Here is a 19,145-nt window from a genome sequence, read left to right as displayed (position 1 = left end):
GGAGCCCTTGGGGCCGAAGTATGTTTCATGGAACCCAAACACCTTAGCTAGTCGAGCCTAACGACTGATTGGAAACTCCATCATTACCACCGTCTCTGGATTTATTGGGAAGGCCTAATAGAGTATTACGAATCATTAACATTGAATCGTAAACATTAGGTGTTAACCGAGACTTGCTTTGTTGATGAAATAGGGTGTTCTGCAAGACAACGGATGTGCAATGAATATAATGCAATTATTTATATAAAACCATACATATATATATATATACCAAGTGGTCATTGTTCTCTCGGTAAATCATACTGTTGTTTATGTTCTGTTCTAGAAGACGTAAAATAAAGAACACACCTTGGAGGATAGAACATGGGAGAGGTGGACATCGGGTCGGCTACCAAGGTGGCAAAGAAAGAGGGGGGCGAGGAGATGACAGGGCAGGATGGAGGAGAGACAGGGACGAAGGCGGAGGACGTCGAGATAGGAGAGTGGAAGAAACAGGAAGATGGAGAGACGGAAGGGATGCCAAAGCAGGTGACTGTGGAGCGGGGGGATGGAGAAGGGATAAGGAGGAAGACGGAAAAGATCCCCATCGGAGAAGAGGCGAACAGGGAGCAAGGGAAGGAGGAATAGGCAACCGCCCCAGAGGAGAAGAACAGGAACATGACGATGCTGGAGCTCAGGGAAATGGGTAAGCCGCGAATTGAAATGACCTCTGTTACCTCAGTCACACTGACAAGACCGACTCCAGAAGGACAATAGAACACAAAGAAATTACGGTAGACGCATGTATAGAAAGCATTTTACACTGAATGGTCAAGAATTTATTTGTTGATGTCGTTTGCGGACAGTATGACTGAGGTATACATGAATCATAAAACGCAAAATGTATTTCCTGAAAATGGCTACAGACCTTTATGAAAGTGACGTTTATTTCATAAATAACTTTTGGGACAATTGACGACATTGTTATTCCCCCGTCGCAGAATTAAACTTAAAGTTTGCGAGGCTTTGTGCAATCAAAGCATATTATTGACTTTTTCTTGGTGGTGTTCCTTTATCTGAAATGATTAAATGTTTATAGAAAATATAGACCTTACAAGGGATAATTGAATGAATGTTGCACCCTTAAAGGTACTATGTCCCTTTTGCAGCCAACCTCAAATGCTGTAGAACTTTGCAGGAATTATGAATATGTCATGTATGTCCTATCTGTGAAATTTAAACGTTAGCAGTGTCCTCATATTCAAATTATGCAAGGAAACCCGTTTACTTGCTAGACTTTACTGTCATACACTATTGAGTGACTGACTGGCTTTTTTCTTCTTTGGTAATAACATACATGAAAAGAGCCGTAAAGGGTACATGAGCATTTGTCTACATCAATAACCCACTTCTTGTGATGGCCAAGATTAAACTGATTGAATCTTTGCGCAGCATAAAACGTATGACCATTCGGTACAATTGTCTGAAAATCAAGACTATTACTTTTGGGCTCTATAGCCCTAAAGTCGATTTGACAACTAATAGTCGTTATTTTCCCACTTGAAGACATTTTCAAGCCCCACTTTTTTTAGGGAAGTTCTAAATTAGTATTATCTTTCAAATGCAGTTGGAATTTTATTTTTGTTGGCCTGCAAATGGGACATAGTACCTTTAAGCTATGGTCACAAGTCAGAGCGGCGACCGCCAGATTAGTAGCCTGCTTGGTCGCCGCTGGAATTTAGGCATCGCCCAGCGATTTTTTTTTTTTGGAGAAGTCGAGCAGGCTGTAGAGCCCAAGCGATGCCTGGGTGGTGACCTGTCGATTTCCCTCGGTCACCGGTCGGTTTAATAACATCATCTTTATTCAATATTGCTTTCAACTTTACAAAACATAACAGAACATATATGAATATACATACATAATATAACCAATAGAATCAACAACAAGAATATAGCTGATTATACAAGATAATTTTTTTTTGAAAGCTACACATTGTTTTTCCACCTATTATCAAATGATACAAATTTGTTATTTTTAACATAAATGTATTGTTGAAGAGAACGATAATACCTTAACATAAATTTAAAAGAATTTAGTGAGAGTACGATATTTTTGCATTAGTTGGAAGATATATAGTATTTGGCATATAAAATAACAAAATTAAATTGAACTCCAACGTTTCCATAAAACCCAAATATGAAATTAATTTCATTAAAAGTAACTTTACCCCCCGGAAAACTACTCCCAAAGGACAATTACCCCCTGGAATATTACCCCCCGGAGAATCACCCCCCGAGGACAACTACCCCCCAAGGACAATTACCCCCCCCCCCACCGGAAAATTACCCCCCCCCCGGGGAATTACCCCCGGGGAATTACCCCCCGAGGACAATTACCCCCCGAGGACAAACCCCCCCAGGACAATTACACCCTAAGACAATTACCCCGAGGACAATTACCCCCGAGGACAATAACCCCCGAGGATAATTACCCCCGAGGACAACTACCCCCGTGGACAATCAGGATTCAATAGCAAAAGACGATCTGACACATTGAGAGATGGCTACGAGCCCATAAGATCCCCTGCATGAACCCATATTCTTTCAAATACTATATCACGTTGTCTTCCTCATTACTACACATTTCCCTTTTATTATAATTTATGCAACGCCAGTGCGGTTGTTAATTTCCACGAAGGATGTAAGTGTTAGGTAATTGTCCAGCGCTTTTCAAAATGTATAGAAATACATTTCTCTGGAGCAGCGTTATTTTAACTTTTTGTTAGTCACGGTACCCTCTTTTAAAAAGTTGCTCCCAAATCCCAAAGTCTTCACAGATTATAAATATTGCATGACTCTGGCTCTCGTCAAGTGCTATGCACATTTAAGAATAAAAAGGAGAAGGCATTTTCAAATTGGTAAAAAATTAGTTTGTAATCCACACACTAGAAACTATTTAAAATACTGTATGCGGGCACTTTGCCGCCAAATGTACATAAATAAAAAGTGACATATTCGGTTATGATCTTGATACACGAATTTGAGGATATTCGGGCCACTTGTTGCCCTTATTTAGCTTGCTGTCAAAATATTGTCACCGAGCAAGGAAGGAAGACACTTTAGTATCTTCAACAATTTCATTTTCTCATGCAATTACATATTTTAACCGGTTCTGGTATTCGATGATTTTTACAAAATCAATGTTTTCCAAATCATTCTCTTGCGGCACCCCGGTTGAAAAACGCTGTGCTGGCGTTACAAAATCAAACGAGATAAATTACCAGTGAGCGGATATTTATTTTCTTTTGACATGGCACCGTACATATAACTTGAAGGCAATTTCTATTTCAAAATAATTTAACGTACACGAAAACATATTACACTTCAGCATGTCAACAGAAATAATAGATGACGTGAAGAAAACCTTAATTATGGATCATGGCATGGATGAGGGCCCATTATACATACAGAGACAAATACACGATCAGCTGATTAAAAAAGTTACAGAGGATGCATAAAGGAAATCTTACATCCTAATTTCTTTATTGTGCCATTGATGGTGAGGGAAGCTGTAACGCGTACTCATCTGCGCGCAATGTTATTGTTCAATTTTTCAGAAATGAAACTTCTGTTCTTTACTCGGTAGCAAAACTACAGGGGAATTGGGCAACCTCCACCCCCCATATCGAATTGAATAATTTGAAAAGACTGAAATGAACTTCATAAATTACAAAGAAAATGAAGGTTTATGTAATTTTCTGTAAATAGCAATTTGGAGAGAAGCTTGCGTTCTACGTCACAGTGTTATTAATTCCTCAGGGGTGATTGTCATTGGGGGTAGTTGTCCTCCAGGGGTTATTGTCCTCGAAGGGGGGGGGGAGGGGTAGTTGTCCTCGGGGGTAATCGTCCTCGGGGGTAGTTTTCCTGGGGGATAGTGGTCCTCAAAGGGTTATAATAATAAAAATAATAATAATAACGTTTTATTTACCCAGGGTAGCCACTTCAGTTATGAAAATGCTCTTCCAGCGGGCCCTGCATAACATAATATGTTATTACTACCCTTCTCCAATCTAAAATGCTGAGCGCCTAGGTAGAAGGCAGAAGGTCCCATTGTTATAAGTCTTTGGTATGACTCGGCCGGGGTTCGAACTCACGACCTCCCGTTCATGAGGCGGGCGCTCTAACCACTGAGCCACCATGCCCAGTAGTGTCCATGGGGGGTAATTGTCCTCGGGGGGTAGTTGTCCTTGGGGGTAATTGTACTCGGGGGTTAATTGTCCTCGGGGGTAGTTGTCCTCGGGGGGTAATTGTCCGCGGGGGGTAATTGTCCGCGGGGGGTAATTTTCATCGGGGGGTAATTTTCCGGGGGGTTATTTTCCGGGGGGTAATCGTCCTACGGGGGTAGTTTTCCGGGGGGTAATTGCCCGGGGGGTGATTGCCCAGAGGGTAATTGTCCTGATACGACAAAATGAACATAGGTCTGACTGCGAAATATTTAATAATTTAAGATATTTATTAACACCAAGTATACGATGTATTATCTTAAACTGAAAATAACGGATCCGTGAAGATAAACATGACCTAAAAGGAACTAAGAAAATTTTATCCCAGTCTATGTTTGGTATATTAAACAGAGAATTCCATTTATCTATTGATTTAGGGGGATTAAAACCTGTTGAACAATTAAATTATGAATATAGCGACATATCTTCGTTACCTTCATTATATTTTTAATCATTTCTTCTTGAGCTATTAGGTCTGCCTCTGAACCTTTAGGGATATTATTTTTCTAATTATGGGGAATAGCCGTTTTCACAGAATAAAATTCTACAACATTGTATTCAAACTTATATTTGTTTCTAAATTGAAAGAAGGTAAAAATATTACCATTTTCGTCAAGAAGATCCGATAATTTAATTATACCTTTGTCATACCATGACTTTATGAATAATACTTTTGGGATTCCACGAATCATAGTTTTGTTCCATATATTTTTTCGTCTGATATGGGAAGGATCGATTTCCGTATCGAGTGTTAAAGTGGCCCATGACTGGGCAACTTCCCGAATAAAAATGTTTTTTATCGACAATATGCTAGAATCGTTTTTATTAATATTACTATACCAACAAAGATTTCCTCCAAATGGAGCCAAACAAACTTCATAAAAACATTTCCATTGCCCAACATTACTATCGTCAAGCAGACGTTTTACCCAGGCAATCCTTAACTCTTTGTTTGCTTTGTTCGCCGATTTGCACGGACGTAGGCGTGCCAACTTCGCATTTTTGCACAGATGTATACGAGTCAATTAGACATTCATAATACCGCTCACAGTGTGTAGCCACGCGTTGCGTTTACTATTGTTTACATTGTATACATCGCACACTTTCCAGTAAAATGTTTTTCTTCATAGTGTTACATTCGAAATTACCGTGTATTTAGCTGTTTTCTTTGGATTTTTTTTACTGATGTTACGATGGCACCTGCTGGAAAACGTCAACGTGTGTTTAGTGTAGAGGAGGCTCGAGATCTTGTTACTATGGAAGCATGGAGCATGGACTCTGATTCCGACGAATCGAGCAGTGACGAAGACTCTAGTGATAAAAGTGTTCCCTGAGAGTAGACTGATAGAATAAGAATGAATAAAAATTAATGAAAGAGCTAGAGATGACAGCAAGAAAGAGAGTAGACTGATAGAATAAGAATGAATAAAAAAAATGAAAGAAGGAGATAGAGATGACAGCAAGAAAGAGAGTAGACAGTGATAGAATAAGAATGAATAAAAATAATGAAAGAAAGAGATAGAGATGACAGCAAGAAAGAGAGTAGACTGATAGAATAAGAATGAATAAAAATTAATGAAAGAGCTAGAGATGACAGCAAGAAAGAGAGTAGACAGTGATAGAATAAGAATGAATAAAACTAATGAAAGAAAGATGTATCCTGTCTTGCCGTCATCTTTATATCTTTCTTTTATTATCTTTATTCATTCTTATGCTATCAGTGTTTACTCTCTTTCTTTCCGTCATCTCTATCTTATTATTATTATCATTTTCCTATCTATATGTACCCTATGTCTTGCCGTCATCTGTATATCTTTTTCTTATTATCTTTATTCATTATTATGCTATGAGTGTAATACTCTCTTTCTTGCCGTCATCTCTATCTCATTATTATTATCATTTTCCTATCTATATGTACCCTATGTCTTGCCGTCATCTCTATATCTTTCTCTTATTATCTTTATTCATTCTTATGCTATCAGTGTTTACTCTCTTTCTTTCCGTCATCTCTATCTTATTATTATTATCCTTTTCCTATCTATAATTATGTACCCTATGTCTTGCCGTCATCTCTATATCTTTCTCTTATTATCTTTATTCATTCTTATGCTATCAGTGTTTACTCTCTTTCTTGCCGTCATCTCTATCTTATTATTATTATCATTTTCCTATCTATATGTACCCTATGTCTTGCCGTCATCTGTATATCTTTCTCTTATTATCTTTATTCATTCTTATGCTATCAGTGTTTACTCTCTTTCTTGCCGTCATCTCTATCTTATTATTATTATCATTTTCCTATCTATATGTACCCTATGTCTTGCCGTCATCTGTATATCTTTCTCTTATTATCTTTATTCATTCTTATGCTATCAGTGTTTACTCTCTTTCTTGCCGTCATCTCTATCTTATTATTATTATTATTTTCCTATCAATATGTATCCTATGTCTTGCCGTCATCTCTATATATTTCTCTTATTATCTTTATTCATTCTTGTGCTATCAGTGTTTACTCTCTTTCTTTCCGTCATCTCTATCTTTTTATTATTATCATTTTCCTATCTATATGTACCCTATGTCTTGCCGTCATCTCTATATCTTTCTCTTATTATCTTTATTCATTCTTATGCTATCAGTGTTTACTCTCTTTCTTTCCGTCATCTCTATCTTATTATTATTATCATTTTCCTATCTATATGTACCCTATGTCTTGCCGTCATCTCTATATCTTTCTCTTATTATCTTTATTCATTCTTATGCTATCAGTGTTTACTCTCTTTCTTTCCGTCATCTCTATCTCATTATTATTGTTATTTTCGTATCAATATGTATCCTGTCTTGCCGTCATCTTTATCTCTTTCTCTTATAATCTTTATTCACAGTAAAGTCCTTTCATTTCATATCACTATTTCTCTCTCATAATGTCTCTCACGTCCGTTCTCCATATTTTATTCATTGCATACTCCACTCGTCAATCATTTCTGATAATAAGCTCTCTCACAATAAAGTAAATGGAAAACAATGCAATATAGTTTATATTTTAAGATTGATTCATTCTTTCTTTGTATATCTATGGCTGTGATAAATGTACTTGAAATCAATTTTATTGAGGGGTAAAGAAGGTGAGAGAACAGATGCGGTGAACATTCATAATGAGACATTTCAATAAGATGCTGATTATGTCATGTATATCACATATAATATATTATGCCTATACCATTTTTACATGCTCATACCAGTGGGCAAAATCAATAACATTCTCTTATTTCTTATTGACTTATCATGGCACAACAAAGAAAAACATCCCCACGACGTCCCTTTTCATGCCCCGCTAAACCGGACATTGACAATAACCTGGGGTAATAGGGATTTCAATGGGCAGATTAGCCCATTGTCAAGGGTGGCTGAGCGGGGTACTTTCAAGTCTCTCCCTATTGAACTTCTTTTCTTCAACAACCTAAATACTAACCTTCTGAATTGTTAGAATACTTGAGCAAGGTATGTAAAGAAAGGTAAGAAGTCCACCTTTCTAATAGATTCGATTTGAAGATGTCTTATCATTGCTAAATAAGAAATTCTAGAGGGATAAAAAACTGCCGTAAATAAGAAAAATTAAACATTATATAATTATGATTATTATAAAAATGATAATTCAAAATATAACAAATGACGGTTCATCGAAAAGCACGTTTTCCGGTCTACAACTTTGCTGCACAATATTTTTCATCATGATCATCCAGTGAAGAGTTATAGCCTCTTGATTCAGCAGAGTCAATAAAGATTCCCTCGAAATGTGTGACCCTAAAAGAATGTGGCACAGGGGGGTTTTTTAAGTGGCGCATAAAGAGTTAAGCCTGAATTAATTGAGGGTAAATGTATCATTCTCAGACCTCCGTCTACATAGTCTCCAATTATTGTTTTACGGTTTATTTTGTCTGGTTTTCCATTCGTATATCTTACCAAAACAGTCATAACTGTGCAGTTGTAGCATAAAACGTTGTGAAATCCACATCTAGTTCATGAAACACTTCTACATCATGGTCTACGAAATTTAATTGAGGATGGTAGTGTTATTTTGATATGTTACCAATTAATATCTCCTCGCATTTGTTTGGGAACAACCCGTATCAGACTCAGGAGCGGGAAACAAAGAATAAGAACATGAAGCTAAGTTCAAAGAATAGCAAAATTATGACACAAGTAGTGAGAAATTTTCATTTCGCATGGAATTGAAATGTCAATAAAAATCTGATATTTTCTCATTAACCAATATTTTCTGGAGAGAATATACAATTGACTTTTCATTCTTCTAAATACGTAGAATATAAACGTTGGTGATTACTTGTGTTTGCTCTTTATTAAATTTTCAAATATGTAGGAATCGACGCGGCGAACCTCACCACAACCAAGCAAGGGGCCCTCGTGTGGTTCGTCCTCTAGGCTATAAAACACTGGAACAGCTCCTTTCAAAAGACCCCGACGACGCAGTACAAGAGTTAGGTTCTCTCAAGCAAGGTCTGGGCAAGCTTCTAGAAATGACGGATATACGCTATGACCTGATCTCGCTATTGTTTCAGGTTTTTCACCATGTCTGCCAGGCGCAGGTGTCTAATGAAACTATCAACATGCTGTTAGGTATGCTCGGAAGGAACCACTTCATCAGCAGGCATCTCACCCTCCATCTCATTGCGATGAGGACCGAGAGAAGCGACACAAGACTGCGGGTTATGCCTAGATGCATTCATGACATCGCAAATGTCCTGTCACAGCTACAGCAACGCCTTCCAAGGTACTTGACAGATGTTGAAGTTGCTGCGACACTCCTAAAAGATGCTGTCAGATACGCAGAGAAAAGAAAAATACTTGTCAATGAGACAATTCAAGAAGAGGTACGCCAACTTGTGAAATTTCATGAGACAATCCAACAGGAAATGCTGAAGAAGCCTTATGCGGACATCGAACCCACACCACCTCCTCCAGATAATTTCCGTGAGCATAGTGTGTTTCCAAACTCCAATGAACTGACAGATTCCTTTCGTCCTTACCTTCGAGCAAACATTAAAAAGGGAAAGTATGAAAGTGTCGAACATTATCTTGACGTCCAATTTCGACTTCTTCGAGAAGACTTTGTCCGCCCACTTAGAAAAGGCATTAGTGAATATATATCAACAGCTCGACCAGGAAAGCACGACAAACGCTACGAAGACGTTCGTATATATTATGATGTAACACTGGATGAACCACTGTACTCACAAAGTGGAGTTACTTTCAGGATTCACTTCGATGAGTCTAAACTCAAAGGCGTTCGTTGGCAATCGTCGAAGCGACTGATCTATGGTTCACTCGTCATCTTGTCACCTGATGATTTCAAGACCCTCGTCTTCGGCACAGTTGCAAACCGAAAGCTTGATGATTTGGCCAAAGGCTTCATTGAAATCAAGCTCGAGAGGGACGAAGAAATTGCAGAGATCTTCACTGAAAAGACATTCATCATGGCAGAGTCTTCAGCATACTTCGAAGCTTACCGACATGTCCTGAGCCGCATACAACATGTCACTGAGCAATCAATGCCCCTAGCTGACTACATCATCTCTGCTTCACCAAATATTCGTCCACCTGCCTACATCCGGAACGATCGCTCCGTTGAATATGACCTATCACCCATCGTCTCTGGTGATGTTCCAAACGCAAAGCAAACTGCAATGCGTATAAAGACCGTGAGAATTCTCGATGATCGTGAATGGACGAGACTAGGGAACACTGGTCTTGACGAGTCCCAGCTTAGCGCCGTGAAAGCAGCACTTACTCAAGAGATGACGGTCATACAAGGCCCACCTGGCACTGGAAAAACCTACATCGGGTTGAAGATAGTTCACACTCTTCTCGAAAACAAGCGCATTTGGAAAGAAGCTCAAGTTCTAGGACTGGCCGGACACGCAGACCGTTCAAACAAACCAATCCTACTCGTCTGCTATACAAACCATGCTTTAGATCAGTTTCTGGAAGGAGTTGCAGATTATAACAGTGAAGGTATCGTGAGAGTTGGTGGCCGAATTTCTAGCGAGGTTCTGAAGCGGTTCAACCTCAATTCACTCAGGAGCTCAAAGCTTCGAGAAGAGACACCTCGACACGTGAGACGTAGAATTGGGGAGGTTCATGGAGAAATCGAAAGTCTTGGGAGAGAAGTCAAAGGCCTTCAGAACAAGCTTAACCATACGAAGAAGGGCCTACTTCATGAAAGAGTACTTATGAAGCACATGACTGACGCACAAGAAACCAGCCTTAACCAAGGAAACATCTTTGAAGAAGGTGGCAAATCATTCCTTGTCCATTGGCTCCTCGGTGATATTCAGATGACATTTCCATCTGAGGAGCTTGATGTACCTGAAGATAACGAACCACCAAATGAAGAAGAAAAAAACGAAGGAGAAGGAGAGCTCAATATCTTAGAGGAGGCGGATGTTCTTGACGAGATAAGACGCCTGGACGTTGACTACACACGAGATAGACTATTCACAGGCGATGCGAATGCTAATTCCGATGATGACACTTTGGCTTTTCGACTTGACGATCTTGACAACTTGGATGTCGGAGGGTGGCACCAAGACAAACGGGAGCTCAGCAATAGGAAGCACAACTTGGAAAGAAAGCTCAGGAGTAATGAAAGAATGTCCGACAAAGAGGCAAACACCGTTAGGGACGTCTGGGGTCTTGGAGAAGATAAGCGATGGAGATTATACAGATATTGGGCTCATTTACATCGCCAGGAGTCTCATCGTCAGCTCGTGGATATGCAACGGCAATTCACAAATGTTTGTCAGGAGCTACGCGAGGCACGCAGTCAAGAAGATTTTGAGATCCTCAAAAATGCCTCGGTCGTTGGAATGACAACGACTGGAGCTGCAAAGTTCCATATGCTACTTCAGAGAATCCAGCCGAGAATTGTGGTGGTCGAGGAAGCTGCAGAGGTCTTAGAAGCCCATATTGTGACTGCATTGACTGAGTCATGTCAACATCTGATATTGATCGGAGATCACCAACAACTTCGGCCAAGTCCTACGGTCTTCAAATTAGCTACGCAGTATAACCTGGACATATCTCTGTTTGAACGTATGATCAACAATGGGGTTCCTCATCAGCGCTTGATCATACAGCATAGGATGAGGCCTGAAATTTCTCGACTCATGAGGATGGAAAGATTGTACCCATATCTCCAAGATGATGACTCTGTGAGGGTGTTTGATGATATCCATGGGGTTATGAAGAACATCTTCTTCATTCATCATGAAATAGCAGAAGACTTTGTGGATGAAATTAAGAGTCACTCCAACATTCACGAGGCCAAGTTCTTGGTAGGACTTTGTAGGTACTTCTTGCAGCAGGGCTACCTTCCAGAGCAGATCACCATCTTGACTACCTATTCCGGTCAACTCTTTGCCTTCAAGAGTAGGATGAAAAAGAGTGACTTTGAAGGTGTCCGAGTTGCAACAGTTGATAACTTCCAGGGAGAGGAAAACGACATAATTCTACTCTCTCTCGTTCGCAGCAACAAGGAGGGAAGTATTGGTTTCTTAAAGATCGACAACAGAATCTGCGTAGCGCTCTCGAGAGCAAAAAAGGGTCTCTACTGCATCGGAAATTTCAAACTACTCGCACAACAAAACCCAAGTGGGCCAAACTTGTGGAGGGAAATCGTGAAGGACGCTAACATCTATGGTACCATCGGAAAATCCCTTGTGCTTCAGTGCAGAAATCACATTGGGACACAAAATGAGGTATCAAGTGAGGCGGATTTCTCAAAAGTCCCAGAAGGAGGTTGTTCCTTACCATGTGAGGCACGTCTTACATGTGGTCATGTTTGCCGAATGCCATGCCACACTACTGACATGAAACATGAGAACCACAAGTGCCGTCAAAAGTGTACTCGGACAATTTGCCCCTTAGGTCATCGATGCATGAAACAGTGCTACCAGCCTTGTGACACGCAGTGCAAAAAATCTGTCGATAAGACACTGCCTTGTGGTCACCTTCAGAAAGTGCCTTGCTACAACAGCAGCTCAGAAGTAATTTGTGAATCTCCATGCAGCAGGAGACTGGATTGCGGGCATGAATGCAAGGAGCCCTGTGGAAAGAGCTGTACAATGTTTTGCGAAGAAAGAATTCGTCGATCTGACTTTCCTTGTGGCCATAATGTCCTCGTCAAATGCTCTGCTGGCCCCGAGTCCTGTTCGGAACCATGTGATAAGATTCTGAGCTGTGAACATCCATGCAAGGGCTCATGCGGCAAGTGCCACCAAGGACGTCTTCATGCATTCTGCCGAGAAAAATGTGGTCGTACACTCATCTGTGGTCACCCTTGCCGGTCGACATGTGCTGCGGATTGTCCACCGTGCTCAAGGAAGTGCGAGAACAGATGTCAACATAGCAAATGCAAGAAAAATTGTGGAGAACCTTGTGTCCCGTGTGCAGAGAGGTGCATCTGGCGATGTCAACATTTTCGCTGTGGGGCACAATGTGGAAAACCATGCGACAGACGTGCTTGTAATGACCCTTGTACACTCCTGCTGAAGTGTGGTCACCCTTGCATCGGACTCTGTGGTGAACCATGCCCCAAGAAGTGCAGAATCTGTGATAAGGAGGAAGTTACTATGATCCTCTTTGGCGACGAAGACGACGATAATGCTCGGTGAGATTTACTTGCAAATGCTTGCTTTGTCGATAAGCAACAAAAAAGATAAAAAAGAGAGAATGATGATAACTAACGACAACACACGTATAATACACAAATCTAACCTTTACTCTTTAGTTACGTGTGCTATCAATTTACAGATTTCAATGATTTAACACAATTTGTTTTTTTAGTGGTGACAAATGAATTGAAATACATCAGTCACGTAAATAAGACGGTTCGTCCATATCATCTCTCCTGTTTAGGTTTGTGGAGTTAGAGGACTGTAAACACGTGATTGAAGCGAATGCCCTGGACCAATGGATGAAGACGGATAGTGGAAGCAAGGAAACGTCAGAGGCGACCTCCATTAAGGTAGCCAAGAAGTGTTTGTCGTTTAATAACTTCTTTCTTCAGCTCCTTCGAAGACTCATGTCATCTGTATACATTTACACTGAGAACACTTTGGAAAATAATTTTGATTAAAGGAAATTTTTGACGACTTTCTATTTTGTATTTGCACAATTTAAAAATAATTAGAGTTTGCATCTTTAGCCTAAGATATTTTCACGTAATCTAATTAATCTTGGTTTCATTGCTTCAATAAAAACAGAAAAAGAAAGAAGCACAAGTAGATGACAATGTCTATCCCGACTTATTTTTCAAAACGCAAGTAAATGCTACATTTAAGAGGAATTGAAACGACAATGCTTTATCATACTAAAAAAAATCTTAATCTTTTTGTTTCATTTGGAAGCTAAAAGAGTGTCCATGGTGCACAACGCCGATCAGACGTAATCTGCGATTCGGAAACCTCATCAAACAAGCACTGAATGATATAAATGCTGTTAAAAGAAATATCTTCGGCGACGAAAACACAATCCACTATCTCCGTCGAAACCTACAAGAAAAACTTCGAGAAGTTGAGGAGAACATGGATTTTTTCGCCATCGCAAGCGATGAGAAACTGTTCCTTCAAACGATGGATGCCCGCCGATTCCACGGCATGGTCAGTTCGACGTCTGCGTTGAGCCATGGACAAATCACCGCTTTGAAAAATAGAGTCCGTTTTCTGGAGGAAATGAGAGACGTGGCTGAAGCATTGCGATCGCTGCGATCTCCATCCCTAAATCAGCAGTACGTTAATCAGATGAAGAGTGAGATAGTTGTCCTGCAGACTTGGTTGTGCCAAGAACCCATCAACAGGATGTCCCAGCAGCAGACCGATGACGCCAACAGAGAAGCAAAGAGGCTCCACCTAGCCCTGAATTTCTTCCGGATCCTGGTCCAGAAACCAGCTGCTCATGACAAAGCCAGCCAACAGGTAAAGGCCGCCGAGCTTCAACTCTTTGACGGGAAGGCCATGACTGCCCAGCGTGCAGATGAGGTCAAAAGTCTACTCAAGATGATCGTTTCCAAGTCCGGTGGGTTGGGAATTAGCGAGAAAGAGAGGAAGGATATAGTCGCCGCCATGGGTCTGGCCAAAGGTCATTGGTTTAAATGCCCCAACGGGCATTTGTACGCCATTGGGGGATGCGGTGGGGCCTCACAGACGGGCAAGTGCCCTGACTGTGGTCAAGGAATTGGGGGCACCAATCACCGTCTGACAGATGGCAATAGGGTTGCTTCAGAGATGGACGGGGCGCGATATGCAGCATGGTCGGAAGAAGCTAATAACATGGCGAATTTCAACCTGAATGATTTGCATTAGAATTGAAACTTGATAGCATTTGGTGAGCATACAGGCTGTCCTAATATTATCGCAGACAACTTTATTTCCCTTCTCCGGTAGTCCTTTCATTCACTTTTCATATTTAAGATGTTCGGCATTTCATTACCAACTGTCGACATGTATACCGTCGAACATTATATGAAGTAGAAATCAACTACACCTTCTCTTGACGTAATTTCTCATGATATTTTCAATAGAGATGCCGTGCTGATGTTATCAGAAAGAAACACACATTGTAAATTTAATTATTTGAAATCATTTAATTTGTGATGCCTTCGCTACAAAGTAGCTGAAGGCATTTTGTGTTTGGGTTGTCCGTCCTTCCGTACGTCCCGTTCTCGTAATCGCGTTATCCCAAGAACTGATTGATTGATTCCCGCCAAACTTAGGTCGTGTATGTATCTTGCAGAGCCAATGAGCTGATTAGATTTTGGGGTCACGAGGTCAAAGGTCGAATGTCACAGGGCTCATTATGTATGCAAAAAAAGCTCGTGATCGCGTTATCTCAAGAACCGATTGATGGATTACCGCCAAACTTGTGTCATGTATGTATCTTGCAGATTCAATGAACTGATTGGATTTTGGGGTCATTAGGTCAAAGGTCAAAGGTCTTGAGGGGCTCATTTATACAAAACTTGTCAATTTTCAATAGGACATGTATGTATCTTGTAGAGACAATGAACTGTTTAGAATTTAGTGTCAAAGGTCTAAGGTCAAAGGGTCAAACATGTATGTGAACAATTGTAATCATGATATTCTGAGAACCTGTTAAAGGTACTATGTCCCATTTACAGGCCAAAAAATGAAAAAGTTAAATTCCAACTGCATTTGAAAGATAATACTAATTTAGAACTTCCCTAAAAAGTTGGGGCTTAAAGGTAAAGACCAGTTATGGTCATGCGATTGCATTGTGAAAGAAACGTTGTGGAATCGATCAGAAAAGGTTGATCATCTAGCATCTAGCATCTGCAAGGTTCTGGAATCATCAAAATGATAAGAAATTTGGCCCATTCTTCGTAAAGGTACAAGCACTATACACAGAAAGATGTATATGGGACTACCCTATATCTCTCACAGACCATGAGAGAAACACATTTACCAAATATATGAATTAGTAGGCGATTTCCCCAGCAAATTTTTTATCATCATGTATTAGTCAAAACATATTCTTTCACATGATTGGTAATGAGACTTCCATTTCATTTTTTGAAATTGGGGCGTTTCCAATACTGGTCTTTACCTTTAAAAATGTCTTCAAGTGGGAAAATAACGACTATTAGTTGTCAAATCGACTTTAGGGCTATAGAGCCCAAAAGTAATAGTCTTGATTTTCAGACAATTGTACCGAATGGTCATACGTTTTATGCTGCGCAAAGATTCAATCAGTTTAATCTTGACCATCACAAGAAGTGGGTTATTGATGTAGACAAATGCTCATGTACCCTTTACAACTCTTTTCATGTATGTTATTACCAAAGAAGAAAAAAAGCCAGTCAGTCACTCAGTGTGTCTGACAGTGAAGACTAGGAAGTAAACGGGTTTCCTTGCATAATTTGAATATGAGGACACTGCTAACGTTTAAATTTCACAGATAGGACGTACATGACATATTCATAATTCCTGCAAAGTTCTACAGCATTTGAGGTTGGCTGCAAAAGGGACATAGTACCTTTAATGGATTACAATCAAATCAAATTTTTAAAATTGCTTCTGTTTTGGTTTGTAAAATTGTTTCGTGGTGGAGGCATCGCAGTCGAAGATCCATCTAGTTTGTGTTTGAATTCGTCCTCGATTATCCTAATCAAGAATCCAAAATACAGTAGGCCTAACTGTTAAATTGAGAAAATAAACCATTGTTGCTTCAACGTACAAAACGATCAAGCAGTAAAAAAAAATGTATATATACGGGACTTTTTTTTGTACATTCATCGATAGAACTTGTATCATTCAGACATACTTATTCTTGGAATAATTTTGTGTATATGTAGTATACCGCTTCACATGTAAGTTAGAGTTTATGTTTAATATTAAATAACTTTCTGCGATTTGATGAATGAATTAGTAAATAATCTAGAATTGACCAATGAAAACCTTTTTTTAAATAGTGTGTCTCCTAAATGCCCTTTCCCATTTAATTTCATTCAAAAATTAAAAAAACATCCAGATATGACCATTTCATAAACGTGATGATACCAGAAAGAGCTAATGGTCAAAAGTCATATTAAGATATTTTTATTTGTAAAAGAAATAATTGGATAAATGTTCAAAGTCGAAAGGAACACAATGCATGGAATAACCTTATAGTTTATCGAACTATAAACAAACAAGACAATGAGAACCAACTTTGAACCGAAGGTATTTACACATTCAATAGAGCCATACGTCATCCCCACGTCACATCCGTGTTATTGAGCTTATTAAAAGTTACAATAACTGTTATAAGCTACTGAAATCGTTGCATTGGATTAGCTGCGAGTATTTTTTTCCCGTTTTGATCGTGTATTGTATTATGTTACCACTCTTATGGAAAATGCTGTAAATTTTACATTTCATATAACTCATTCATTGTATGTTATAAGAGCAGAAAACCGCCCATATTGGGTCAAATTTCGCATTTGCTGCCAATCGAACCGGGGCGGGGTTGGGTCAAATGTATAATACTATTGCGTTAACTATAAGTGCATTATAGATATATTTAACGAGTAAATAAATAAAAAAGTATATTATTGATTATCAGTTAGTAAACTGCAATTATTGTACGTGTGATATATTTTTCTTGGGGTATAATTTCGGCGACCATCGCATAAATATTACTGATATGTTTGATCGTACTCCTATTAAAGATCAGGAGGTAATATCTTACACATCGGAATGCAAGCAAGTGTTTGCAAATGATTGTGAACAAGATTTGTTAATTGTTTGCCAACTGCTAGATAAAATATGACATCACTTTATATATAGTGCATCACAGCTTTCCGTTGTCATAATAGAGACGTTATACTTATCACTTATCAAATAATTAAGTCATTTCAAAACCAATTTGTAGACTTTATTGTAGTTATTGTATTGTTAGTCTTAAATCCTGAGGTCATCGTTCATGTACATGCAAAGATGTGAAATCTATCACACTGCATTGCTTGAATGGATATGAAAGCTGTGAACGGGAAATAGCTTGGTTGACTTTGAAATTAAAACAAGAATACGTTGTATTGTATTGTATGTCTGAATTAAAGTTGGAAATCAAAGATTAACAAAATTCATTGCACAGTGATCGAGTATGTTCCATTTACTCAAAAAGTATGTCACACGGTTGCGTCTTATCAATCAATAGTTTAAAACTATTATCGTTTTTGTGTCATTATTATCATAAAATTACCTTTTGATAAACCACTATTATATATTCATGTATTATTTCCCTTAATGATAGTCACAGGAAGGCAACACAGAAAAGAGGGAGAGATATAGAGATGAAGATGCATTGGAACGATTTTTTTTTAGTAATGCATACAACGTTGCCGATAAGTTTGGAAGATTTTGCTTTTACCTCCTTTCATTAAAAATAATTATGAAATTTTTCTCTTGATAAAATTTATATCTGCTTAATCTCTACGATCTTTAAAACTTTGAGAATATGTAAACTTTATCTTCATCTATAAATAATAAATCATATTTTCAGAATTATTTCATTAAAAAAGAGATCAAGAGATCATGGGCAACAGTGTGCAGGTGCATGTCATTAAAAAACAGTGATAGGCATAATATGTGTATCTGTTCAAGTGTAAATCTAGGAATTTAATATGAGTGTTTGTATGTGTGAGAGATAGAGAGAAGATTTGTGTAAATGAGAGAGAGAGAGAGAGAGAAATAAGAGCTGTGCGTGTGTTCATGGGTAAAAACTATTTACAGTAATAACTAATATAATGCTTAGGTCACATTTGCTCTACGGCTAGGAGACGGCGGCCGTACGCCCCCGAAATCGAGAGATATTTGCGGCGGCCGTAGAGAATCTACGGTGGCCTCAGGGTCACCCTAGGGCGTATCCCTATCTTAAAGATAAACTTGAGTACTGGTAAAAAAAAGAAAATTATTTCTCACAGAATCAAACGAAACTTACACTGAATGTTCAAGATTACAAATAAATGACATGTGCCAAACAATTTTGGAAGAAAATGTATACTGGCTGAGTAATGAGCATAGAAAGACAAGGAATCAAGGTAGTACCAACCCCGACACCATGCGTGTTGTCCCATACATAGCTTTCTGTGTATGTGCTTGTTACTTTACCAAGACTCGGTCAAATTTATTATGATTTTGATGACTCCAGAACCTTGCAGTGCACACCAATACTTACATGCTACATGATCAACTGCTTCTGATCCTTTCCACACTTTTTCTTTCACAATGCAATCGCATTACCAGTACTAAAGTTTATCTTTAACAGCCCGTACGGGTCGCCATGTGATTATAACGCGGAGTTATAACT

The 19,145-nt window shown here is 39.0% G+C and overlaps 1 protein-coding gene across 1 annotated transcript in view; it reads left to right on the top strand.

Moving 5' to 3' along the window:
- The window catches only part of LOC105436448 (NFX1-type zinc finger-containing protein 1-like), a 32,168-nt gene extending 17,175 nt beyond the window's left edge, over nucleotides 1–14,993 (top strand). Inside the window, exons 4-7 of the mRNA XM_030975675.1 lie at nucleotides 326–685; nucleotides 8,641–12,948; nucleotides 13,197–13,305; nucleotides 13,688–14,993. Of these exons, the coding sequence (XP_030831535.1) occupies nucleotides 326–685; nucleotides 8,641–12,948; nucleotides 13,197–13,305; nucleotides 13,688–14,641 (5,731 nt within the window). The 3' untranslated portion in view covers nucleotides 14,642–14,993. The remainder of the gene's footprint in view (nucleotides 1–325; nucleotides 686–8,640; nucleotides 12,949–13,196; nucleotides 13,306–13,687) is intronic.
- Nucleotides 14,994–19,145: the final 4,152 nt, after the last annotated feature.

Source organism: Strongylocentrotus purpuratus, unplaced genomic scaffold, assembly GCF_000002235.5.
Source record: "Strongylocentrotus purpuratus isolate Spur 01 unplaced genomic scaffold, Spur_5.0 spur5_scaffold_8, whole genome shotgun sequence".
NCBI lineage: Eukaryota > Metazoa > Echinodermata > Echinoidea > Camarodonta > Strongylocentrotidae > Strongylocentrotus > Strongylocentrotus purpuratus.
This window is presented reverse-complemented; position numbering and strand designations above follow the sequence as displayed.